The sequence below is a fragment of the Ochlerotatus camptorhynchus genome, unplaced genomic scaffold (assembly GCF_037179485.1).
Source record: "Ochlerotatus camptorhynchus isolate MF236.1 unplaced genomic scaffold, CSIRO-AGI_Acam_v1.1 ptg000324l, whole genome shotgun sequence".
NCBI lineage: Eukaryota > Metazoa > Arthropoda > Insecta > Diptera > Culicidae > Ochlerotatus > Ochlerotatus camptorhynchus.
The window spans coordinates 2,046,963-2,067,276 of NW_027040812.1; the positions used below are offsets into that span (position 1 = coordinate 2,046,963).

The 20,314-nt window shown below is 40.2% G+C and overlaps 2 protein-coding genes across 7 annotated transcripts in view; both read left to right on the plus strand.

Moving 5' to 3' along the window:
- The window catches only part of LOC135707990 (bromodomain-containing protein DDB_G0280777), a 358,322-nt gene extending 341,198 nt beyond the window's left edge, over window positions 1-17,124 (plus strand). For all 6 annotated transcript variants that reach the window (XM_065229910.1, XM_065229906.1, XM_065229911.1 and 3 more), the window contains 4 exons: window positions 10,866-10,956; window positions 12,475-12,751; window positions 12,813-12,919; window positions 12,982-17,124. In XM_065229910.1, the coding sequence (XP_065085982.1) occupies window positions 10,866-10,956; window positions 12,475-12,751; window positions 12,813-12,919; window positions 12,982-15,774 (3,268 nt within the window). In that variant the 3' untranslated portion in view covers window positions 15,775-17,124. The remainder of the gene's footprint in view (window positions 1-10,865; window positions 10,957-12,474; window positions 12,752-12,812; window positions 12,920-12,981) is intronic.
- LOC135708033 (chondroitin proteoglycan 2-like) lies at window positions 1,207-2,437 on the plus strand. The gene has a single exon (XM_065229972.1). It carries the CDS (start codon window positions 1,358-1,360, stop codon window positions 2,048-2,050), a length of 693 nt encoding a protein of 230 aa, XP_065086044.1. The 5' UTR covers window positions 1,207-1,357; the 3' UTR covers window positions 2,051-2,437.
- Window positions 17,125-20,314: the final 3,190 nt, after the last annotated feature.

Here is a 20,314-nt window from a genome sequence, read left to right on the forward strand (position 1 = left end):
AATTAAAATATTTACCCATTAACATAATTACACATATAATCTCGCATATCATTTAAATTAAAGCAAGGTAAACTATCCCATGGTAAAACTAATATAAATTCCACTTCTTGTACGTATTGTCAGAGTTACAACAACAATCAACTACACTAGCAACCGGTCACTACGATGAAAATTAACCAGGATTAAAATTACTTAAAAATACTTATGACAGATTTAAAAATATTTATTTGACATAAGAACTAAAGTTTATAGTGGGATACCCCTAGGTTAAGCTTGTTAGAACAAACTAATAATCCTATACACAGAGATTCGCGGAGATATTATTAGACGATTTGGCAACGTGATTTGTTTTGTTTACAAAAGCTGCAAACACTTGCCACGGAGTAAAATGTTCCAGCTTGGTGCGTGACTTTATCGTTACTTAATCTACGAGTTTTTTTTTTGTTTACGTTGTTTGAATTTTCAGTGAACTGGTGAACTATTTTTCAGTTTCCGAAATCCGCTGAACTTCGCAAAAAAGGCTGGAGTTTTGAAGACTACCGTCGGAAATTTCCCTAGCAGATTCTATACGGTATCTACTTAAAATTTAATGCTTGTTCCAGTGCCACTTCGAGCACACGCAATTGTATTTTACTAAAGAATTAAGATATATTGCTGAAAAAACAGAAATATTGCGTTCAGTGTTATTGCGCACTTCATACCAAATAGGACAAATAAGCGCGTTTTCACTTATTAAAAAGGGTGTGCGAATTTTCTTCTAATCATCTTGGTGTCTTGGGTGCACTAGTTTCTTTGGAAACAAGCAATAAGTGCTCCGAAGACACCAAAACGATTTGACGTAATCGTGTACTTTTATCACACTTTTTTGCATTTTTTGGGCTGTCCAGTTGCAGATGCAATCAGCAATTTAAACCAAATTGAAAAGTCTATACTTAAACCAAACTGAAAAATCAATATGACAGATTGTTTATCAGCAGTTACTGAAGTAATGGTCGTCATAGTCATAGGCTTAGCCGAACGGGGGCAGGGGAGGGCAACTGCCCCCCCCCCCCCTAAACTCAGCAACACAAAGGCTTCCGGTGAAATGGCGTTCGGTGAAATGGCATTCGGCCAAATTTTCCATAGTAAATTTTTTTTTCGCGCCCCCCTCCCCCCTTGCTCGAAATCTGGCGGCACCCTTTGTCATAGTAGCGCAAATTTATGCACTGACGGTGACAATTTTCCGCACTGACCCTATAGTCATTGAATTAAGTTCGGTATTTCAGTATTTTAAGTTCAAGAACCGCACTATCACAGTGCCTTTACATTTCAGAAGCTTTATCTTCATGTTTCCGTACCGTGTACTTTGATAAGACATATGGTTTTTTTTATCATACTTGATTCCAATTTGAAATTCGCTATAAATTACACATCCAGCTATTCTACTTTCATAGTTAACCTGTTGAACGCTAAGAAATATAACCCTTTCGAAATGAGCAAATCTGGAGGTCTGTCTTCAAAACATTATTCAAGATTATTTTTACCTCATTTAAAAAAACTATATCTTTCAGCGTTTTCGTTGCTTGTCATAGCCATCTTTGTAATAACCGCAGTAGCACCTGAATCACTTAATTGCGTGGGTAACGTGGGTATTACTTACTTCCCCAATCCAGATGCATGCAATGCATTTGTTGTGTGCGTAGAAGATTCAATACTCTTCTTGGCGTGCGCGGATGGTCTCATTTTTGACATATTCACACTCAAGTGCAGTGATCCCGCAACTTCTGTTTGTCTAGCGGATCTAATTGGCTCAACCGTACCACCAGAGTCCACCAGTTTATCGACAACGGCAATCACAACTCAACATCCACCGAACACACCAGGCACTAGCGAAGAACCCAGCTGCCCAGATCGAGGACTACATTTTTATCCCCACTTGACCGACTGTCAGCGATACCACAAGTGTCTATATGGTAAGCTCTTCGTGCTGTCGTGTCCACTTACTTTGCTCTGGAACCAGGAGATACAGTTCTGTGACTTCCGATGGAATGTTCCATGTAAGAACACCTAATAGCGTGATAATTGATGAATAAATAATGGCCAATCGTAGTAGGCAACAATGGGAGTGAACGTCCACAAATAAATGAAATGTTTGGAGTTTAGAGTGATAACAAGATGTGTCAAAATTTATTGTTCAAACGAAAATCTGTGGGGGCGGTAGTAAAATGGTTCAACCGGATCAATCAACGGTATTTATTAAACTTTTTTTTATTGCTTTGTCGGCTCCCAAATATGTCCTCAAAAGATAATAAAATATAGAGTTATTTCGAGTGGCTCACTGCTGCAGGATAATATGTAGTGTTACCTTATTGCTGATTCCACTTCTTTGAACAAGAGCTGCTTGGGATAGTTGATATCGATCCCAAAATAATTAAGCAGTAAGAATTGTTTACTATTTCTTGAATTTAGGAATAAATAATGAACACACTTCAAACTCATCTTTGAAATAATGATTTCATAAAATAATGCAGTTATGGCACTAGTACTCCAACTCAAATTTGAAATAAATCTTCATGCTTTTATTTACTATGTTCTAACGTTGTATCAAAATAAATTTGGTAAGGAACATTTAAATTAAGAAAAGGGCCAAGATCACTTAAACATATCAAACGTTCAGCAACACTTACAGAATTTAAAAGACACTGCATTTCATACGTTAAAACTGTCGTTTGAACAGTTAAGCAGTGATTTTATTTTATCAATTCACAAATTATGTAGGGGAAAGTCGGCCTAAATGCCCCTAATTTGGGCCCATACATTGTTTGCTAACCTGGTTAAAATGTCATATTTAACTATCATAAAAATAAATCGTCCAGCTCAAACCTTTGAAGGGTTAAGAGGTGGGACCAGTGTTGGGAAAATATCAAAAAATCAAATCTCACCAATGCCCAAGATCACGCTTGATTTTCGTACACAAAAATCAACAAGCAAGTTGATTTTGCAAGCTGTGATATCGCAGCTCGGAATATCAAGCTAACAAAACTCACTAGCTGCAAATCTCACCAAACTGTGGTGAGATTGAGCTTAATGAGCTTTGCTTTACACCCGAACACAACCAAAACTTCCATAACGGCTGATAGCAGTCCCTTCGTGTCTGCCATCGGTGAAGAGTAAAAAGAGATAGCAAACTATACTTTCTCGTTCTAAGAAAACGATGTGCAACGGAATCATTTTTGTGTCGAGTCAACTCTCAACTTGATTTTTGCACGTTGTGAATAGTCTCGCAATATCAAAGGAACTTGTAAAATCAATATCAAGCATGATATTTTGTTCCAAAATCACGCGTGATATTGAGAGCGTATGAGAGCGGGAAAATATCATTTGATTGATGATTTTGCCAACACTGGGTGGGACCATCATCATCATGATCAAAAACTGGCACACTTACCCTATACCAACTTCTGTTCTTAATACTAAACCTTGATAACATTTTTCTATTGGAGTCCCGGAGTGAAGACAATCATGAACGCAAGTTAAACTAAATTATAACTTATTTTGTTAAAATTAAAGTTGTTAACAAGATCCCTCCCCTTGGCTAGTTTTTAACCTGGACGTTGATGGGCCTAATCTTATGCGTTCGAACCAGTCGAACGCAGAATCCAGCACTTGAACAACATTTCAATCGGAAATGATGGTAACAAAAATCAGATTGCATTTTTCAAGCAGAACTACTTAATCAGCTTCAAGGACTACAACGCCTCCAAGAACAATCGCTTCCTTTAGTTGCCCCAGGTCAGCATAAATCGCGTTCTCCACTTATTCAAAACCCCACCGAGCATGTCCTAGGATCTGCTGCTGACTGCATTCACCACCAAGGACTGCCACCCGTAGCAAGTCCGAATGTTTCCGCTGAAATCGGAAGTGTTTACTCCGGATGGGTCGAGGTCCCGAGCGTAGTCCTGACGGTGTACGCCACCATGAAGCCCAACCACAGTGCGATCGATCACAAAGGCACAACATTTCCGTTCATTATGAAGCTGTGCTCCTCCAAGACGATGGATGATGCGTGGAGCAACGAGAACATCGAAAACACGTATGCTTGGATAGTGCGGAAGCTTATTTTTCTGAGAAAAGAAAGGATTTTCCTTTTTCTGTGTAGTTACTGTAATGATTCGTAATTATAATTTCTCATTGTGTTAGTTGGAAGTGCAAAAAGGCAGGAGAGTAAAAATAATTTGTTGAACTATTTGAGATTTGATTAAGACGGTCCTGCAACATTACCGTATGCGTGATAATGTTTGCACCATTGAGCAATGTCAAAATTTAGTGAAAAAAATCTCAAAAATTTCGTTTTTGGGTTTTTTTTATTTATTCAAAAGGGGGATGTTCCTCAGAGTCTTAAACTATGTTAATCATCGATCGAGTTTCCACTTGCTGCAATTACGGCCTCCACACGCTTCTTGAATGCACGGCAGGTTCTAATAATGTAGTCTGGATCCATTTCTCTCCAGGTACGGGTCAATGTTTGTCTGAGGCTTGCCGTACTCAGGTGGTGTTTAGAACAGGCCTTGACCTTCATGACGCGCCATATTGAGTAATCCAGCGGATTAAGGTCGGAGCTGGATGGCGGCCACATATCCTTCACACAGAACGGAAGATGTTCCTGCAACCACTTCTGAGTGCGGTTCGAGGTGTGGCACGGAGCCCCATCTTGTTGAAATACAACATTTGGCTTTGGACCGTACTGTTCTTTGATCCACGGAAGAACATACTTACTTAAAATCCCGATGTAGACCTCCGTGTTGACCTTGTCGCCTTCTGGAATGAACACCGGGTCCATGTTCTTGCCATCGGAAGCCACCAATCCAAACACCATAACGCTAGCAGGATGCTTGGTCAGATGCACGTTCTTGTGGTTATCGGCTACGTCTTTTACCGGAAGAGAACTAATATACCGGTCGGTTCTGGAATTTGATACAGGATCGACGGTAAACATGTTCTCGTAGGTGAACAGGATTACCGGATTGTTTCGCTTAAGGAAGTTAAAGATTTTCACTGGATTCACCGAATCTTCCTTTTGATCACAGCGATAACCCTCGGAACCCGAGCTGACCTCGGACGACCTTCGCGGATAATTGTCATTTCTTTTCTCGGTCTAAAACCCTTTTGACGGACCACCGGGACTCTCCCACGGCGATTGAAATGTCTTTTTGCGACATTTGCGCGTGAGACAAATCACGAATACGCTGCCACTTCGTCATGGTGCAACTGTCAAACTAAGTAAATAAATTTCTTTTAAACACAGCCTACTACGGTATGAGCTATAGGTTACGTGCATGCAAAGAAAACCAAGGCATTGTATGCACAGGTGAAACGCGAACCTTATTTGTGCGATGGTGCAAACATTATCACGCATACGGTATATGTTGGACGATGGAACGGGTGTAACGATTTTGATAACGGAGTGCTGCTATGCAAGCGATTGCCCTGATTTCTTCATGCTGGGTGATGGGAATGATTGAACGCAGTCCGGCGCGAAATGATGTACCTAGTTCTTCGGACAAGCATCAGGATGTGCGCTGACACTTCGATTTAGGAGAATCCATGGCGAGACTTGGTAGAGATTCACGGTTGTGTTTTGAAAATAATTTGATTATATTGAGGCAACATCGATAACAAATTTTGACACATGCACACTGCGCAGGCGCAGAAAAAGTTCAGTGTTGCCAGTTACTTTAAAGATCATGTGCCCAAGCTAGTTTTTGGCACACTGTGCGGAGTGAACATCCCCTTGGGTCCAGCATTGCCCGGCAGAATAGCGTCATGGGCAGGCGATGGGGATTACTAAGCTTCCCCTCTCTGATGAACCACTGCATGAGAGAACCAATGATCTAGTCTGGCAGTGACAGTATCATACTTGTTACTCCTTTGTTTGAGAGCCGCGTTGTAGTACGCTTACGTATAGGCGCTGACGTTGGATGCGATACTGGCGGGTATTTCCACAAATCACTCTAATTTTGTTTATTTTTACACAGCTAGATTTATTTGGGTTTGCATGGGAATTATACTGTTAAAATATTTCAGAAAGTGCCCAACAATGCTCCTTCTATTTGCGTGACAAGCTTTCATTGTTGTTTTCATTGAAGTAGTACCAACAATCAATACGAAACTAACGATTTTAAATTGGCTCACTACTTGACTAGCCTATTGGTCCCAAGCAAATCGATTAACTTACCCCATGCTAGTATAAATTCCAGTACTACACTATGTTTGATTTGATTCGCTATGAACAGATAAAATGAGGGGTTCGCGGATTTTCCTATGTTTCGAGGAGTACATCGATTAGCTTGGGACCGAAGAGAGTACCAGAGCTGAGCCAAAAAGTTGAGCTCGTTTCTTCGGGACCTTCTGGTCTTAGAGTTACCTCTATGGTAGTTCTCAGGGAACAATGTTAAACACTATTTTTGTACATGGTATTGCAGCTAATCTTATATATGCTTCATTTTGATTTGGGATAAGTGTTTGAACAATGGCTCGGGATTTGCACTGTGACGTGCTTCTATTGTGACATACCCATTAGACTGATGCAAAATTTTAAAATTTTCGCTCCACAGTGCTTGAACGGTTCCAAATTGGGTCCTGCTTAGCCTCCCAAAATTTGAACTACTTTAGTAAGAAACTGACTTGGCACAAACCATTTCAAGTTTATATGGGAATTACTATGGGAAAACTTATATTTTTGTTCATATATAGGGGAAATGGCTCTAATGTTGGCCTATGGATCTAAGATTGGGCCCATCGCTTAAAATCTGCTATTTATAAATTTTATCTATATGTACGCGTCATTGGGACGGTATTAATGGATATTTTTGGTCGCTATTGAAAATTTAGTCGATTGCTGAATTTATGTATGGGTCCATATTATGGGCATTTAGGCTGACATTACATCCATTTCCCCTATCTAACAATTCACCACATCACTATGCTTTTAAAAATGATAGCAGTGATTGTAGCAAATTTTCTCAGCTATAACTTTGCTGAAAACCACAATTTTCAATCAAATGTAAGGAACAAAAGTTATTAATGATTCGAGTCACTGATGTTATGCTCATTCAAATGTTCAGCAGGCAACCACAATAACCAATTGTGCGATAATGTTTTTTTTTTTTTTTGTGCGATAATGTTGCTGGAAGGCGATTCTTTACTATCCCGTAGATGCGTAAAGGGTGTCCACGATGAAATTGCCACACTATGAAATTGCTCTAACTTTTTAACCGTTGGGTAGAATTTAATGAAAATTTGGGTGGATTTAGTTCATAGTGCATTATTTACATCCTGCAAGTTTTAAAGTCATGTGATCAAAACTCGCGGAAATGGAGTCGAAAGAACAGCTCGTGCGTGATAAAATCTTGCGCATTCATCACGAGAACAAGGATCTCTCGCATCGTTCCATCGCTAAAACGTTGGGAATCGCGAATTCCACGGTGTCGCGAGTGATTAAGCGGTTCGAGGAACGGTTGACCACCGATCGGAAGCCCAGAAGTGAAGGAAAAAGTATTCCGTACAACACCAAAAATCACAACCGCGTAAAGGGTGATACGGTCAAAATTTGGTCAAGGGAAAACGCGTGTAAATCGGTGAAATCGTTTATTTAAAAAATCAAATTAAATTTCTTTTTCAAGTTCAATTAGTATAAAATTCAGGAAAAATATTCAGTTAGGCTTCCGCTTTTCCAAATCCGAATTGCCGGGCCTTACGCTTGACCCCTGCCATCAGATTTTGTACAGCCTGAAAGCCAGTTTGCTTTGAACTGCTGCTCGCCCTTAGCAGTTTTTTTGGTCTTCTTTAGGTTCCGCTTGACAATAGCCCAGTATTTCTCAATTGGGCGGAGCTCTGGCGTGTTGGGAGGGTTCTTGTCCTTGAAAACCACCTGCACGTTGTTGGCGGCGTACCACTCCATGGCCTTTTTACCGTAATGGCAAGATGCCAAATCCGGCCAAAACAGTACGGAACAACCGTGTTTCTTCAGGAAAGGCAGCAGACGTTTATTCAAACACTCTTTCACGTAAATTTCTTGGTTGACAGTCCCGGAAGCTATGAAAATGCTGCTTTTCAAGCCACAGGTACAGATGGCTTGCCAAACCAGATATTTCTTTGCGAACTTTGACAGTTTCATGTGCTTGAAAACATCTGCTACCTTTCCCCTTCCTTTTGCCGTATAAAACTCCTGTCCCGGAAGCTGCTTGTAGTCGGCTTTGACGTAGGTTTCGTCGTCCATTACTACGCAGTCAAACTTCGTCAGCATCGTCGTGTACAGCCTCCGGGATCGCGCTTTGGCCGTCGTATTTTGTTTATCATCGCGATTTGGAGTCACTACCTTCTTGTAAGTCGATAGTCCGGCTCGTTTTTTGGCTCGATGCACGGTTGTAGACGATACACCCAGCTTATTTGCGGCATCTCGGAGAGAGAGGTTAGGGTTTCGCTTGAAACTACCGGCAACTCTCTTTGTCGTCTCAGCGGCTTCCGGTTTTCGATTTCCCCCCGATCCAGACTTCCTGGCTGTCGACAAACGTTCCCCAAACACTTTAATTACATTTGTAACGGTTGATTTGGCAACTTTTAGCGATTTTGCCAACTTTGCGTGCGAGTAGCTCGGATTTTCGCGATGCGCGAGCAAAATTTTGATACGCTGCTCTTCTTGCTTGGACGGCATTTTGACAACTGAAGAGTGAATTCTAAAATCAAAATAGGAGCAAAATTGTACACACACACACCTTCAAAATGAGGGGTGTTCAGGTTTTTTAAATGCAAAATTGAAAGAAATACGTCAAGTTGATATTGACCAAATTTTGACCGTATCACCCTTTAGTTGGGGACTTCAACCGAAATCCGAACGCCTCCGTTAGGGATGTGGCTAAGAAGCTGCACCTAAGCCGAAGTTTTGTCCAGAAGGCCAAAACTAAGGCTGGGCTTCGAACGTTCAAGGTACAAAAGGCCCCTAATCGCGACGAGAAGCAGAACAAGTCCGCCAAAACTCGTGCCAGGAAGTTGTACCTCAACATGCTGACGAAAGTTGAATGCTGCATCATGGACGACGAAACATATGTGAAGGCCGACTTCAAACAGATCCCCGGCAACCTGTTTTTCACGGCCAAGGATAAGTTCAGCGTTTCGGAGCATGTTCGCACTCAGAAGATGTCCAAATTTGCGAAGAAATTCCTGGTTTGGCAAGCCATCTGCACGTGCGGGAAGCGGAGTGCACCTTTCGTGACCCAGGACACGATGAACGGACAGGTGTACATAAAAGAGTGCCTCCAGAAGCGGCTGCTTCCTCTCGTGAAGACCCACAACGTCCCAACAATCTTCTGGCCGGATTTGGCCTCATGCCACTACTCCAAGCACGTGCTGAAGTGGTATGCGGACAATAAGGTCAATTTCGTGCCGAAAATGTTCAACCCTCCCAACACTCCGGAGCTCCGCCCCATCGAGAAGTACTGGGCGATTATGAAGCAGCACCTTCTTAAACGACCTAAGGTAGTGAATACAGTCGAGGAACTGAAGAAAGTATGGGTTTACATGCAAAAAAACGGTTGATTCACAGGTTGTGCAGAATCTTATGGCCGGGGTTAAGGCCAAGGTGCGGGCATTTGCGTATGGACTGTAAATAAAATACGAGTAAAATGGTAAAATGAAGTTTAATAGTTATTTCTCAATCCCTGAAAATTTGATGGCAATCGGATGAAAACTCGAATTTTGCGAATCAATTTTGTGTGTGGCAATTTCATCGTGGACACCCTTATTGGCGTATGTCCACTCAATCCGTTGTTGGCCCTTCATACACCGACATGTTGAGGACAATCAGAGGTTATTATGCTTTATCAAGGCAAACAGAGAAGAGGGCCTACTACTACCGGGCTTAGTTTTCGTGCTACAATGGGTTGTAGACCACCATCATGCATCATGCATCAACATTATGACCACTCTATTTAGTGTACAAATTTTATACCTCTTGCGTGATCCCTAAATCTTCGTCATTCCTTGCCATATATTGCACAGGCTTATATTTTTAAATTATTAATCACTTAGTTAATCACAAAGTTTTTAAAATTTATATTGACTAGTTATTTAGCAAAATTATGTCACGAATATCAGAAAGTGCCAAATGCATATGACAATCGATTTTAAATATCAATGTAGCATCAGTAAATTTCACTTGTAGGTGACAATTTTACTTCACTGTACACATTTTCCAGGTATTTTTGAGATACGGAACATTGAATGTTTGTAATGTATTGTAATTCACAGAAAAAATAACAGCCTTCATGGAAAGGTTATACACCAACGAAACATTAACAGCATAATGAAGTTTAAGTAAAAGTAAGACATGACACAATTTAATTTTAGTTAACGAACATTTTATTCACAAAAACATGCGTTAAAGAAATACAAATTATTACACATAAAACCAACTTAAATGTGGCAATATTGGCTGAAATGATTGCCATCATTTTGATCTAATACATGTACCTTATTTTTACGATAAAATTGATTATTCACATTTGTATAACTACCAATATATTGTTTACTGGGCAAGGATTAACCCATCAATTAAATTCAATTAAATCGACCAATTTATTGTTGTTTCATTGGTTTCTATCGGACAGTCGAACATTTTATCCATCCAAACACTTCTTAACGGATGCAAACGATACCAGACGACATGACTGACCACAAACAATCCAAAAAAACCTCAGAATAGCATGCAGTTTGCTACGCTATTCGGATCACCACATTGATCACGGCTTGACGTAACAGATTGCTATCTCGCCAGAAAGTCAAACAGTTGTTCAATAGCCTTATTTTTTCTTCTATTCTTTCATCCACAGTGACATAAGTCGCGATGGCTTGTCGCAGTCCCACGATAGCGTGTTCTCGGAATCCGCCGGTACGGCCAGCAGCCTGTCGATTACGCTCAAGGTAAGTTTCTATTTTTTTTTTCTCCCGTTTCGAAAATGTAACGTAGATTGTAACGAATGACTTTTCCACTGACTGTGGTACAACATGAGGAGCGTGAAAAGTGAACGGCAATCACCGCAGGAATTCCTTCTAATGGATCTTGCTAGTTGTGTGTGGCTACCACTGAGAGTCTGGGTGAGGCATTGCCAACTATAGGCTAGAGGTCAAGCTCAGAAAGGGGTGGTTGGTTGTCAAGCAGAGAGAATGGACCCCTCAGGGTGAGAGCTTAACTGTAATAGTGCACAGCTGAAGTGAAAGAGCATTGAAGAACTAAATGTTAGTGAAGAGCACTACTAAAAACACCATTAGCATCTGCGTTTATTTGCGTTTGTAGGAAGTTAGCTGGGACAATATGTGCAGTGGAGAAATATCGATCGGAATAATTTAATGGGTACGGAATTGTGGATTTTGCATTCCCACATCAGATGAGAAGTACACACTTAAAAGGAGACCCTGAGTTCGGTAAAAAAAATTACCGTCTTCATCCAATGCTTCCCAGTTTTCAGTGTAGCGTCGAATCTTTCCGTCAAAAATTGCAACACTAACACATTCATCACGACTGCAGCAAAATGTTTGCTTGGGTTGCAGTGACCGTAACCTTGAAACAATATTAAAGCAAATTTCAGTTGAGTTGTTTACCTTTTTAAAAAAATTCAGATCTCTCGGTAATTTTCGATTTGCAAATTGTCCCCAAAATGACAGTGCTCCGGTAAAGTCGACTGTAAATCAAGCAATGCATATCGGTAAACGTTAACGTGGAGGTACCATATTCGAACCACACAATAATGTTCGACTATTTTCAATCTTTATTTTTGAAATGTTACATCTGTAAATATTAGTTCCAGTGCTCTAGGGATGATGGTATGCCAAAGTTTTTGTAAATGTATTGTCAAAATCGAGATACGATCAAAAATAGACTTGTGCATCATTATTAAGACCGCGTCAAATATGGTGCTGGCATGGTGCTGGCATGGTGCTAGCATGGTTCTGTAAATTTGACAGCTAATTTTGCTGGTCCAGTTTGCAGATTTTTCGGTAATGTTCTCGATTACCGAAAACATTACCGACCGTTCAGCTGTTAAGAATTGGTTAAATGAATTTCCGAAGTCGGGGATTTTTTTCTAAGTGTGTACACAGTATAGCTTCTAATTAATTAAGAAGCTCTGCCAAATCATGTATTTTGTTGCATCAATTTTCAATGCATGAATATGGGCATTAGGAAGATATCCTAAATCAATTACACAGGAAATATAAAAGAAAACTTTAATTTATTCCGGCCCACAAATTTGGCAGCTATGTCATAAGCAATCAGAAGTGCCATCTTGGCTCGAACAACATGAGGAGCCAAAACAACTTTTTACATATATTTTATATAGAATTCCTAAAACTATTGTAGTGCTGTTGTACCCAGCAACCCATGATGCCTCATCGTACTATCAATACCATTCTTACCTTTCCTACCATTCTCACCATCCACAGAACGAACTGGCCGACGTGCTGCGGAAACGACGGAAGGATCGCCACAATGAGGCTTCCGATGAGGACCTCGGTTTACCGCAGAGTCCCATCACACCACAGCGTAAGGACCGTGGAATCAACAAGAGCGAGGGATCTCTCAGCATCCTCAGCATGACCAGCTCCGACCTGGACCTGGAGGAACGATCCGCTTTCAATACCAGCGGACTTAATCTACTGCATCTGGATTCGTCTAGTTCCAGTGTGTACAACCGGTCATCCGACAACCAAGATGATAATGGTAACTGCATTTGTCACATTTCTGTTAGCTGAATAAATAAATGAATGGAAACTATTTACAGGAGCGGAATCTCCAGCATCAAAACTCAGCCATTCAGCTGCCAAACACAAGCTTGCCGTTAGACCAAAGAAGAAAGGACCAACACGCGCTCGTGCTCGTCCACGAGAGGTACCATCGTTAATTCACAAAAACATATCATATCATTTGTAAATATTCAACATCCATTTTAGGCATCGGTCCTTCCTGCTACACCGGAAGTCAACGAAGACACACTGAAGCTTTCCACATTGGACATTCCTGCAGAACTACCGTCGATTGTAAATGACGACGAGGAGAAGTGTCACTCTCTTCCATACATGAACCCGGGATCCCTTACCACTACTACACATTCGATGCTCACCAGTAGCAGCAGCACTACTGTCATCAACAAATCCCCAGCAAGACAACCGCAACACATAATGAGCTCCCAATTGTCTGCATCAGTTTCCCTGACGGCTACCTGTGGATCGAATGCCAACCCATCAATCTATGTCAACCGGAACATTTCAAAGAGCTACGATTTCAACGGTCTCAACGGCGAGGGTCACATCATAGAGGAAATCGATCAGGTTGGTGGCAAGAAGGATGACGATGGATTCTTCAAGAGGATCCTGAACTACAGCTTTAAGAAGAAGAAGCACGAGCAAGGTTCGAAGGAGGATCAGTCAGCTTTAGCTCCCGTGGCGTCAACTCGAAAGGACGACAACACCAGTACCGTATACATTACTTCAGGTATGAGTATTGTTCCTGAACCAAGCGTGAAATTGTCACTTCCGATTTGTGAAGCCGACGTACCAGACATGAGTGGATACAAGAAGATCAAAGCCGGACCTGCCGCTAGGCAGAGAGTCTTCCCGAAAGATATCTTCAATGCAGAAGTTGACACACCTCGTGAGAGTCAACGCTACTCATCGAACGTAGAGGTAAATCGTCATTCTACTTCTTCGAATGGCAGTGGATCCATCATCATCAATGGCGATTCGAAGATTGTGCAACACAAGAGCGAAGAATATCTTGTTTCCAAGAGCCGGAAGCTTTCGGAGCGAAGCTTCAACGATGATGAAGACGAAGAGGACGCTGGACGAAAGTATCAGCCAAATGTAGATAAGCTGAAAAATCCCAAGATTTTTGGATTGAGCCAGTATCAGCAAAGAATTGCTAAGATCACGGTCAACCAGAGTGAATCGCCCAAGGAAAGTCCTTCCAAGCGGAAAGCGGTTGAAAAGTCCAAGAGTTTCCGAGTCTACAGTGATAATGTGTCTAACAATTTGACCAACGCGAACAATTTGCCCAGTCTTCCCAATCTGACCAATTCCCTGTCGATCGGCAACTTTACCAACAACTTCTTGGAAACGGAGCACAAATATTTCAGCATGACGGAGAACATAAACGTTGGAAATCAGAAAATTTTCAAGGATTACATCACCAACGTGGACGATCAAGGAGGAGAAGACGGACGAATGGTGACATCGACATCTTCTCTGCAGAAGTTCGAGATCAACGATAACAATCTGTTAAATCCACGTGAGCAAGAGCACGTCGATCATCAGCCCAAGTCCATTGTGCTGACCACTAACACCATAGCTCCACCGGAACCTAACGGTATCCTGAACAAGTCAAACCAAAACATCTCCCAAATAGAGGAGACGATAGATAAACTGGTATCGTCTTCATTCATCAGCATCATCAAAGACACCGGATGCAATGATCGATTGGATCAAGCCGAGCCTCAGTCTCAGAGCAATCATGTACCAGAGTTCATGAAAATTCAGTTGAACCGAGTTGAAACGGCCCGCTCCAAAACGAACGTAGTGCTTTCGACCTCAACGCCACTGAGCAGCACAGCTTCCACTCCTTCGCCTACTCCAGTTTTACAGATGAGCTTGGCAGATGAGTCCATCAAGACTCGACGCTTCAGCAATGAGAATATCGAAATCACCGAAAGTAAGCCTCCACTGCCGCCGTCAGCAGCGGTCGTAGCCGCTAGGAGCAGTTTCATTGAAGCACCAAAGAGTCCTCCAGCGTTCAAACGATCTGAGACTGGATCGAAGCGTAATTCAGTAAATCTGTCACAGGAAGACGATAGAAAAGTGATACTGCAGCGCAGAACTTCCGTAACGGAGGAGAAGATAAAGTACGAGCGAAGGATTTCCTCCTCATCAGAAGATATCAAATTTGAGAGGAAAAAGTCTGGATCAGAAGAAGTGCTGGAGAAGAGGAATAGCAACTACAACAGTGGCTCAAGCAGTGGAGATGAACTTGTAGTTCTGCGGAAGAAATCAATCGTGGATTCTATTAAAGATAAGGATAAGGATACTCCGGAGCTGATGAAAGTGTTTGCGCGAAGATCGTTGAAATTACGCTCGGATGAAGAATACAGGCCTGGGGAAGCGAAGCCATTGTCCAACGTCGATAGCGATAAGGAGAATCAATCCAGTGAAGAGAAGCTGGATAAGCTTGTGAAGCCTGAAAGTGCTTCGGTAGGACCGAAAAGCATCACAGGTGGTATTACCAAGGAGCCTGTGGATGGGAAGACTACACCCGATAACAGTGCGAATGAAGTCCTGAGGAAGAGTACTACGAAGCCGTTTGGTGTACCGAATCGATTCGGAAACACCGCAAATGTGCAGAGCAGGAATACAACTTCGTTTGTAGAACTTCGTAAATCGTTGATTCCTTCCACTACGACCACTACTGCTGCTAATACTAATAATAGTAACAACAACAACTTTGCAAAAATCGTGCCGGACAGCAACGAAAACAATGGCGTCAATGGAACTAACAACAATAACAACAATAGCAATCGCCATACAATCGCTACCATGAATCAGTTCAATTTGAACGCCATCAATAACAACACTAACGGCAATAACACCAATGGAAACAGTACAACCATCGAGGCCATTGGGGATGCGAACGAATTCAAGGGAATTTTGCAAAGAAGGGCCGAATGGGAAAAGCGGGCAAAGGAAGGATTCAAGTGAAAGTAGCGCTCAAACTGAGCCGTGAAAAAATTTAGTGAGTCCACAACCTAGAACTAGAAACCACTGTAGATCAGTGAAGAACATGTAGAATAGCAGTCGCCGAAGATCGTTCTCGATAAATACTTTTGCTCATCGGTGTTTTTCACTACACTAGAAGCTCGCTTGAAAGCTGAGATCACAAGAAACACTCAATATTTACCAAATTTTCGCTCGATTTCTCGTGAAATGAAAGCTTTTCAGTGTTCCATTGAATGTCTCCCCACCGAGCTGCATAAATTGTGTAACCAATCCAGAAACCATTCGTTTGACCAATTAGTAATCTGAAGGTGCACTCGATAGGAGTTTGTTATTCCCACTATGGACGTTATTGCGTGACTAGATAGCTGAAGGAATTGTAAAAAAAAATGATAATGCGCGTTATACACCCCAACACCGAAGACAAAATCATTACTTGATCGGTCTGGTTTTAATAATTTGTTTTTGGAAGCCATCTTTTGGCTTAATAAATCCTTTGATTAGTGCATTGAATTGGACGCAATGCGGTAATGTAAACGATAATCAAAATACGAAATCAATATTAATTTCAACACTAAACAATTGTGATAAAATATTATATTTACGGATAAAAACCTATTCGAACGCGATATTTTTGTTAGAATCTATACTAATAGGTGAATTTGATCATTATTGCCTGTACATTTCCCCTATTGTAACGGTCAAAATTATAATAATTACACTTGTTCTACTTCAGGGTAGTAGTGACATTGAAAATCGATTTTATATATATATTCGGATAGTTACTCATAATTATTGTTTATTTCGTGCGAAATTTACTTCAACGTTAGTTGTTAATTCAATTTTTTACACTCAAAAACGAGAACTGTACATACCGAGAGGTTACATTTGTATTCACTATTAGATTTTAGATGAGGTTCGTCGATAGAACCAGCTCCAGCAAAAAAAAAACACAAGGAATGAACATATTTATGAGGAAATAAATATCACTTAGTCATACCATAAAAAATGTAAAGAAAATAATGATTAGAATAACTCAATCAAAAGTATGTTGATCATAGGGAAAAGAATGATCAGAAAAAAAGAAAACACATCAAAATTACGCAATATATATTTACTGAGTGTTGTAGTATTTTATCCATTCAACTTTTGCAACCTTTACACATTCATCCTAGATGGTCGCCTACTCACACATTCACACAAACACATACATACAGACACATTTAGGCGCCTACATACCAAGATATTTACCCTTGTAAGCTGTTGACGGAGTTCGAGGAGTTTAACAGATGGTTGATTACTATTATCCAGTTGCAGAAGAAACCACAGAAGAAAATGAAGCAAGAATAACAATAGCATTCAGTGTAAATGTAGCTCCTAGTGTCGATAAATAAACTGGTAATAAAATATTATGGAAAAAAAAAACCTAACGTGTTCTCACTGTGTGAGAAATATCACAGATTTTAATGAGTTAAGGACAATGTATATTGTTTTTTTTTTAAATAACCAGTAAATATGTCTAAAAAAGAATTAAGGATAGTTCCTATTCTGATTTTCAAGCCTACTTGATTAATTGTTTGATTGTTTAGAGCCACGCACGATGCATCTGGATCTGATCCGTTGCGGCAAATCTGACAGTTGTACAATAGATGCATGAATCGCTCAAGAATTGGTGCGATCCAAAATCGTTCATTCTCTTATCGTAATTTTTTCCGCATTAGTTTTGTTTACAAAAATGTTTTGTTTCCATTAATGGAAGAAATAGCATTACCCAAGTTACATGACTTAGACTTGAAGAATACTTTAAAACCTTTATAAAACTTGCAATGTTACTTGGGTAAGGATCGAATAAGCTTTTCTTGTTGTTCTGGATAATCCTGATTTTTGCGATTTCTAATAATTAAATTTGATTCAAAGTGGAATTCCGCATGTACTACAGTAATGAGCCAATTTTGTCAACCCTCTTTTTTAATTTCTTTTCTTATCTTGTTCGACACCCTTACCCCACCTTAGACATCCATCTTGAAGATGAGAAAGATTAAGAATTACAATTATGTGCACTGGTATAGCCGTTGTTCAGCTGTATATAGCCAAAAAGGCGAAATAACGCACCAATGGTTACTTGCGTGATGCTTGAAGGAACTGGCAAAATCAGCACATTACTGTATAATACGTCAAAAACCAAAAACAGGAGAAAACGAAAACTGTCTTCACCAGTTTCGTCTCAGACACAGGTACATTCGGATTTCGCTTGTTGGGCTATCTTTAAGTGGTCTACGTTTCAGTTGGGTTCCCAAGTCAAACGTCATTTCTAACAGTGCTGATTCCTTTTCGAAATTTCGACCGGCTTCATGCAAAAACCGTCAAACGAGTTGAGTAATGATTCAGATTATTTCAATGCGATACAACGAATTGCTTCCTTGATGGTTACGAACGATATGGCTGAATGAGGGGTGAAGCTAATTTCTGACTTATCAAGAGATCCACTCGAGACCTAGTTCAACAGCATGATTTGCTCCAGGAGATAGAACAGCATCAAAAAGAGTGCCCTGAGAAATCGTAGAATATATTAAAATGAAATATAATCATTACAATCCAATAACATGGGAAACTCCGAAGTTATTTTAGTCTTTATCTTTACTTTCATTGATATAAGTGAGGACCAGAAAGCATACAGTAAGCCTACTCCCCCCCCCCCCCCCCCCATATCTAACTACGCCTTTTAAATGGAGCACATATTTTTGAATACAACTGAACATACCAACTTGACAAAATCAGAAACACCGAAGTTATTGAAGTTTGAAGCTTTACTTCCATTTATATGAGTGAGGAGGGCGAGATGAGATTGAAAAATTGTTTGTGAATAATTCATCTGAACATACCAAATCGATAAGATACAAACTTCGAAGTTATTTCAGTTTGGAGTCTGACTTTCATTTGTACACCGGCAGCGTTGTCAGAAAAAGGGATTTTTGGCATTTAATTCGAAACATTGATCTTTGAACAGCTATAACTTTTTTTAGGGGCATTCTAACACCACTCAACCGTCAGCAAAACTGTTAGGCACTTCCTGGACTGTACTTTTTGATGCGTGGTTTGTGCAAAATTGGTCCCTAGTAATAAATATGCAAAAAAGTAGGTTTTCCCATACTAATTTCCATACAAATTTCAAACGCAATACGGAAAGCCGGGTTGCAACCAATCGTCCCCAAATTTTGCACAGTTGTTTGAGACCCCAAATGGAACCAAAAAAAAAACATTGTTCTGAAAAAAATGATCATGATGACCCATCCTACTGTAAATATACATTTGTAACAAAATTAAATTAACTAAGTAAAACAATTCCAAATATTCGTTAATGTGAACAAATATCTCCGTTCCTAACTACCTGTACACAGCAAAAAAAAATTGATATCACATCAAAGTGGATACACTTCAATCGTGTCGGAAATATGGTGTAATATTACTTTCCAAATAGGACAAAATTATCATTAATACAGTGCATGAACTGACATTACGCTGCTCTAACTGCATTTGTTTATTTTTGTTACCATAAAAATTACATGAGTTTTTCGACATGATTTAAGTGCATCCTCTTGGATGTAATATTAAAATTTATTTTTTGATGTGTATAAGAATAATGTGACTCATAATGCACAAAATTACACTTGTTGTTGCCAGGTGAATTACGCAAGGTGATGTAATATGAGGGGCTTGGGGGCCTTGGAGCAACCGCTTTTGCTTACTGAGCAGAACATCATGGGTTTAATCTCATACCCAGGGACGGATTTACGGAGAGCCACAGTCCCGAGCCCCACATTTTAAGCCTCCCCACAAATTTTATTTCAAAGCTGTGACGCATGTTTCACTTACATACACCGTATGAAAAATTCATGTAATTTTTTGAGATACATAGCGCACATGTTATTGACGCTACATTTGGCGTTATTTTACACAATATTTCTAGCTTCTAAGCAATTTCGATGTTTGTGCCTACTATAGCACAAAATTAAACGAGAGTCAATTTTACGCGACAACTAAACTGTAGAATTGTTATCTATACAATTTCGACTTTATATCAAATGGCAAACATTATATTTTCTGAACACATTGTACAAAATTCGTATTTGTAGTTTTAAAAAGCATCCAAAGGTACTGTGCAACCAACTAGTAGCGTTGATAATCATAAGAAGTTTACTGCGAAGATCAATTCTCCATATCTGGTTCCTCTTTAAATTAACAGTTGACAGTGAACAGTGAAAAACAATCCGAGATTTTTCGAAAGTTTTACAGCAATCTTGCTTGGCTATCGAGAAAAACATCAAACGAACCAAGCCATGCTAAACCAGCCAAGACAATACAGAGCATCAATGAAGAGAATCAATCATTGCAGAAAGGCCATTCCCAAGTAACCAAAAGTTCTGTTAAAAGGCTATTTGTGGCTTAAGCAGCTTGGTTGAAGGTGGTCTATAGAAATCTAAGCAGCCTCATTTTTAAGTCGTTATAAAAACTTGAAAGTTCCGGT